At 32.9% G+C, this 7,385-nt stretch overlaps 2 protein-coding genes across 2 annotated transcripts; one reads left to right on the forward strand and one right to left on the reverse strand.

Annotated features, from left to right (window-relative positions):
* Positions 1-40: 40 nt before the first annotated feature.
* On the reverse strand, positions 41-544 carry LOC127286286 (uncharacterized). The gene has a single exon (XM_051312665.1). It carries the CDS (start codon positions 542-544, stop codon positions 41-43), a length of 504 nt encoding a protein of 167 aa, XP_051168622.1.
* Positions 545-5,355: 4,811 nt separating this feature from the next.
* Positions 5,356-6,582, forward strand: LOC127286311 (uncharacterized). The gene has a single exon (XM_051312696.1). It carries the CDS (start codon positions 5,356-5,358, stop codon positions 6,580-6,582), a length of 1,227 nt encoding a protein of 408 aa, XP_051168653.1.
* Positions 6,583-7,385: the final 803 nt, after the last annotated feature.

Consider the following 7,385-nt stretch of genomic DNA (forward strand, 5'->3'; position numbering starts at 1 on the left):
TTAACGTTACTTTAACCTATTTTAACATTAAAATAACTTATTACATATCAGATTTTTTAATCCAACTATTGTGTGAATTATCAAATCCAAGCCATTTCACGTAGACATTATTGCCGCGAGTCTTGAGAACTTTTTCTACGAGATATACATCTGGATATTTAACTTTTAATAGTTCTTCTTCGTAGAAACCACCTTCGATTGGGTGATTTTCATAATCTGTAAGTTTGTATGTAACTGGTTTTGTTCGTTTAACTTGATCTACAGTGAATATTTCCGTTGTCCAGTTGGGGGTGTAACCTTTTTCAAAGATGTTTTTATGTTTGCTGACTCGAACACTGTCTCCAACTTTAAATTTTGGTCTTCTTAGCGGAATTCTTCTTAGTTTACGGATACGTCTCAGCAATTCTCTTGTATCTTCTACGGTGACATCTTTAGGTTTCATACCAATCGTACGATGTTTTTTATTATTGTACTTTGATATGAGAATTGGTAAAAGATTAATCCATTTGTAATTGCCTTGTAAATTGAATTCAGGCCACATCATATTTTTTAGAGTGCGGTTAAACCTTTCAACAATTGATGCTTTTAAATTACTATAAGTCGAATAGAGATTAATATTAAATTCTTGCATTAAACTCTGAAATTCAGAGTTATAAAATTCCTTGCCTCTATCAGTGTGTAAATTTTTTGGAATACGACCTTCTTTTAATATCAATTTCATGGCTAAAGAAATATCTTTTCCATTTTTACTTTTTACAGGTACAGCCCAGGCATATTTGGAAAATATGTCTATTACTGTGAGCATGTATTTGAAACCTTTATTGGAATAGGAGTAAGGTATCATTTCTACCAAATCTGCTTGCCAGGTTTCATCTATGCCACGCATTTGAACTTTACGACGAGGATAATTCCTTCTCGCTTGTTTATGCAGTTCAGTTACAACTGTTAACTTTTTATCATTCATCATTTGGAATAAATGTAGTTTCCTTGATAATAATATTCTGTTGGAATTCAATTTGTTTTAGTTTTTCGTTAACTCTATCTTCAACAACTTGTATTAAAATATTCAAATCATCAATGGCTGATCTTAAAGAAGATGTAATTTGAAAAATAGTTTTTATCTCGTTTCGGATAATTTGTTGTACAAGTCGTAAATTTACTGCATCATGCAGCTCTTCAGCGTCTTGAACGTTACAAAGTCTTTTGCCTTCAATATTGTAATCTCCACTTGGAGTAACTTTAAATCCAATACCAGAAGGTCCAGGTAGTCCACGACTTGCAACAGGTCGTGTTAAAGAATGTCCGAACACATCAATGCTCATTGTAATACTAAGCAATTATTCTATGTGCTCTCTCTTAATATATAATTCGAGCTTCACGCAGTTCTTCGATAATTGACATAATCTCATTATTATGACTTGGATTACCAGCTTGCTGTGATCCTATGAGTAGTCGTAAACGGTCAACGAGTTCATTTGGATCATCCCAATAGATGTAGTCTGGATTAAATTGTCTTTTTGCAATCATGAATTGTGGTAATATATTTTTATGCTTCTTTAAAGAACCACCACCACTTTTCTTTGGTGTACTTTTGATAAGTTTTGCAATAACATCAGTGTACTTGGAAGTTCTACTTATGTTGACAGATTCACTTGGACTATAATTTTTTCGATGTGCATTCGTAGCAATGAGAATTTCTTTATAATTTGAAAAATCATCTGAACTTATTAAAGCTTCTTTTGGTTTTTGTTTAAATAATAGTTCGAGTAACCCAGCAGTTTTTAAATAATTTTTCTTTCCAACAAGCTTAATATGTGAACCTTCAAATTCAATAGGTGTATCACCAATCATAAAAGAACCGTTGGCAAGTTTACGTACTCCATAAACCGTATCTAAAAACAGTTTTCTATTTTTATCTAACATAAAAATAAATTTATTTGTAATTTTTTTATAATCTTCTTCTTCTTCTTCTTCTTCTTTTTCAAAGTTATTGCTCTTATCAAGTAAAGTTGAATTTAGTAAAGTTTTATCAAATTCTTCATCATCGTCAACAGCAGTTGAAAAAGAGAAATCATTATCATCTTTCTTGAATTTTTCAATTTTAACATTTTTGAAAGGAGTTTCAGTTACATTTGCCAACTTTTGAAGAGGTGTAACTATTGGTTGCAGAGTTTCTTTTAACAATGTCTCTGCAGCCTCTTTACCCATCTTAAGTAAGCGATGTTTTCGTCTAATAGCGTCGCTTGCTTTTGCTATTTGACGAAGTGTTTCTTGCTCTTTTCGATACATGTTTTCGTCTTGATAACATAAACTATACTAATTTAAAATGAAATAAAGTCCTTATATTTATAGTGTAATAAAGCAATCAAATCCCTTTCTATATCTTCCCTCATTAAAATTCCTATCTTTATCAATAACGACAAATCCATATTTATCAGATTTCCAACATTCTGAACATAAATCACGAAATTGAGTATAAGACATGTCTGTATTTACATGATCTTCATAGACATGTTTTAAATTTTTTTCATCTTGTCTGAAAAGCACCAGTAAATTTACATTATCTCGCACCAAATGTTTTGGAATACGAGCATACGTTTGACACAAGTAAAAACTGTCAACATTTACATGTCTACCCATACAAAAGAAAGCTCTAACATTGTCTTGCTTTTCACAAGCAATATCATCAAAGATGAATATTGAGTTTGGTTTAGCATCTTTTGGAGATACTACTTCTTCATGCTCACTAAATGGAAAGTATTCAATTCCATCCACGCCATGAATTACATTTTTCAAAAATTGATATTTTGGCTGCTGCAGAGATTTAGAGTATAGGTAAATATTTTCAAAACTTAAACCATTTGGATGTATGATTAAAGAGAGAAGAGCGTTTGTTTTACCACAATTTGAGGGACCACAAAAGACAGCTCGGATGCTATCTGAAAACAAACTACCATGACGTTGAACTTTTTTCTCACTAGTTTCAACGTCAATACTTGTGATTGGGAGTGCTACAGGTTGTTTCGTGAACTGCATCTTGACAGTAACTGCTCTGTAAACTATAAATACTCGGCTTTTATAGTCTTACAGTCAGTTGCACATCAAACTTCATAGAGTGTAGAATGATTTTACATCGAAGTGATAAAAAACATCTTTGTCGTGGTAGAGGATTAGTTAACCGTATTATCAATAGTTTACCTTTTGAATTACATTTACCTGGATACCAATTCTGTGGACCCGGTACAAAGTTGACAAAAAGATTAGCACGTGGTGATAAAGGTGTTAACCCATTAGACGCTGCATGTAAAGCACATGATATTGCATATTCGCAAAATCGAGAAAACATTAAAGCAAGAAACGTTGCAGACCAAGAGCTAGCTGAAAAGGCGTGGCAACGTGTTACATCTAAGGATTCTAGTATTAGTGAAAAGGCAGCAGCTTTAGCGATATCTGGAACGATGAAAGCTAAATCAACATTAGGTATGGGAATGAAAAGGAAGAAAAAGTCTACAATGAAGAAGAAAAGAAAAACCATGTGTAAGAAAAAGCGACTAGCATTAAGAAGAGTTGTTGATGCTGCTAGAAAAAGTATGCTACCCAATCATAATTCTGGAGAATCAATTCAAGCTGCTCTGATTGGTGCAAAAGAAGCAATAAAGAATGCTGGTGGTAAATCAAAAATTTTGTCACCGCGAATTCTACCTGTACCTTCTAAAGTTGGTGGTATTTTACCACTAGTTCCCATTTTTGCTGGACTTAGTGCTTTGGGAGCTCTTGCTGGTGGAGCTTCAGGTATAGTGAAAGCTGTAAATAAGGCTAAAACTGCCAAGGAACAACTTGTTGAAGCTCAACGACATAATAAAGCAATGGAAGCAATATCTCTTGGAAAAGGATTACATCTCAAACCCTACCGACAAGGACTTGGTCTTCATATTAAACCATACATTCAGGGGAAAGGATTAAAAAAGAAGAAGAAACCAACATTAAGGAAGAAACCAACATTAAGGAAGAAAAAAAACTTGCATTGAAGCTACCTCACCGTCCTCTAACTGATTTTGATCTGTTGAAATATGCTAAAACTATGAAAATACCATATTTTCGAGGAGTTTTTATGCGAAATGAACTACCTTTTAAAGGACCTTATCGATATGAGTCGGGAATTATTAACTTGGATAATAAAGAAGGCCCAGGAACACATTGGGTGGCATATAAAAAATGTAATAACGAAATAATGTATTTTGATAGTTTTGGCAACCTTCCTCCACCAACAGATCTAATCACATACTTGGGTGATGGTAGCTTAATAAAATATAATCATGAGAGATATCAAAGTTATGATACTTATGTGTGTGGACATTTATGTTTAAAATTTTTATGTAAACAACTTAATGTTAAGAGCAGCTTTAGTCTATATAAGAACATGTAACTTTTGTAATCTTTTAGTATATAAACTGACAGCATCATGAGTGATTCGTTTACTTTAACACTAAGTGGAAACAGTTCAGTTCTTGAAGCTGAATATTTCCCACCAATAGAACTTAATCCAAATAAAAATTATGTCCTCGGTCTTGTTGAATTACTGACTTTTAATTCTATTCCCAATATTGATGAAGGTAACAATAAATTTTACATTGGTAATCATATAATTGATATACCAACTGGAAGTTATGAAATTACAGATATTGAAACATGTATAAAAAATTCAGTAAAACTTGGAACTGTTATTAGTATAAAACCTAATAACAATACATTACGCAGTTTAGTTGAATCAAATTTACCAATTGATTTTAAACATAAAGATTCAATTGGTAAATTATTGGGATTTATGCCGCGTAAATTATCACCTAATGAAACACACATCTCTGATTTACCTGTAGCAATTCTCAAGATAAATTCAGTCAGAGTTGAGTGTAGCATTACATCTGGAGCATATATAAATAATCAAAAAGCCCACACCATCCATGAATTCTTCCCTAGCGTTCCACCAGGATATAAGATTGTGGAAGTGCCAGCACACGTCATTTACCTTCCGATTGTTGTCAAGACAATACATAATATTCAACTCCGCATTGTCGATCAGGACGGTGATTTGATTAATTTTCGAGGAGAAACTATAACAATCCGATTGCACATAAAGTCAATGTAATGGGAATTGTATATAATCAAAAAGTTGGTGGAAACTATAAAAGTCAATCACCATGCAAGAAGCAAATCAGTCGAGATTTGTCTCACAAGGTGTTAACACCTCAGAATCGCCTATTCCTAAAAAAATTAGGTCTAAAAGTTATAACTCAAGGAAAGAGAAAACGACAAGACAATTAATCTACATATTTTTGGGGTGTTGCTGTAATAAAAATGGACGAAATTCTCAACATTCCAGCAGCAGTGAATTTTGATGAGTCTATAGCTCATTATGAAATTCATGCTCATCAACCGTATGCTTCTTCATCTTTTAACAATAGCGATGAAATTCGAATTGCAGTACAACATCAAGACTTGTGTATTTTACCAAGTAAAAGTTCATTGCATGTATTTGGAAGATTGACAAGGACCGATGGAATTACACTTACGGAAACTGTGCACTTGAGTAGCAACGCTGTATGTTTTTTATTTGATGAAATTCGCTATGAATTAAATGGTATTGAGATTGACCGATGCAAATACGTTGGACATACAACCATTATGAAAAATTATGTTTCTGTAACGCCTCCGCAGCTGAATTTCATTGAAAATGCTGGATTTTCTAAAATTACAGCGGACGCAAGAATTACATTAGAAAATGGATATTTTGATGTTACTATACCACTTGGCATGATTTTCGGATTCGCTGAAGACTATAAAAAAATTATTATAAATGCTAAACATGAACTCATTTTAACAAGAGCACGTAATGATATGAATGCAATATTTCAAACAGGACAAGGAGAAAATGAACAATTTAAAATTTCAATCAATAAAATTGAATGGATGGTTCCATACGTTTTACCCGCTGATAATAATAAAGTGAAATTATTAAAATTTATTGAAAAAGATCCTTTAATTTCAATGAGTTTTCGGTCATGGGAAATGTATGAGTATCCTTTAATTCCATTAAGTTCAAAAGTCATGTGGCAAATTAAAACTTCAACTCAGTTGGAAAAACCACGTTATGTAATTGTTGGATTTCAAACAGCTAGAAAAGATAAACAGAAAAAATATGCCTGTCATTTTGATCATTGCAACATTACAAACGTTAAACTCTTTTTGAATTCACAGTATTACCCATATGGAAATTTAAATTTAAACTTTGATCAAAATCAGTATGCCCTACTTTACGAAATGTATGCAAATTTCCAAACTTCATATTATGGAAAAGATTCTAAGCCTCTCTTAACAAAGGATATTTTTAAAAGCTTATTCCCTCTAATTGTCATTGATTGTTCAAAGCAAAATGAGTTTTTGAAGCAGGCATCAGTTGACGTGCGTTTAGAATTTGAAGCAGGAATCAACATGCCAGCTGAGACCACTGCCTATTGCCTCATTATTCACGACCGTGTTGTGCAATACAAACCAATCAGCGGCGTTGTGAAGAAGTTGCTGTAAAGGAGTAGGGGTTATGTAAAAGTGGTGGGGTAATCGCAGGTATAAAAGCAGTTACTTTGGGGCAGAAATTCATTTCTGTTTCAGGATGGAGTTCATCGTAGACGTCCAAGGTTTTAAAAGACCCTACAACGATTTTGTTTTTAAAGAGTTGGCAATATTACCACTTCAAGCAGACGCACAGCCTCTCGTCTACCTATTCGAACCTCCTTGTACGTGGGAATCGTTGCCAGGACGCTACAAAAGTGAAAATCTTTGGCTAACACATAATTACCATGGAATCCACTGGACTGCTGGAGACGTCTCTTACGATGAACTTCGTTTAATTCTACAAGATGTACTACGAGGTGCTAGTGTCATCTACGTTAAGGGCTTAGAGAAAAAAACGTGGTTCGAGAAATATCTATTGAATGTACAAAATTTAGAAGACTTTGATTGTCCATCGTTGAAAAAAATTAAGTCTCAAATGATAACTACATGTACTCATCATACGCTTCATAATGAAAACTGTGCTGTGAGAAATGTAAAAATTCTTCGTGATTGGTTTTTGGAACCTCCAAACCAATATATAAGTGTTGTTGCTAAAGGTATTGAAGAAGTTGATTCTACGCTGAAAGCATTCTATGAAAATTGTGAATCTTTTTTGTAAAATTTTAAAGTTGTTTAAACAATAAACAGTAATTTAAATTTACTTAATATCTCTTTTTTTAATTACAAAACCTACCCTTAAATATAATTATTATTATTTTATAGCGCCTGAAAAATAAAATTTATTGCTGAAAATAATAAAGCTGAAAACTAATTCC

The sequence above is a fragment of the Leptopilina boulardi genome, unplaced genomic scaffold (assembly GCF_019393585.1).
Source record: "Leptopilina boulardi isolate dan_hultmark-lab unplaced genomic scaffold, ZJU_Lbou_2.1 LbouV2_352, whole genome shotgun sequence".
Taxonomy (NCBI): domain Eukaryota; kingdom Metazoa; phylum Arthropoda; class Insecta; order Hymenoptera; family Figitidae; genus Leptopilina; species Leptopilina boulardi.

What these genes read in the sequence shown, in the direction of transcription:
- LOC127286286 (XM_051312665.1), bottom strand. Translation starts at nt 544, where the DNA reads ATGATGTGGCCTGAATTCAATTTACAAGGCAATTACAAATGGATTAAT.
- LOC127286311 (XM_051312696.1), top strand. Translation starts at nt 5,356, where the DNA reads ATGGACGAAATTCTCAACATTCCAGCAGCAGTGAATTTTGATGAGTCT.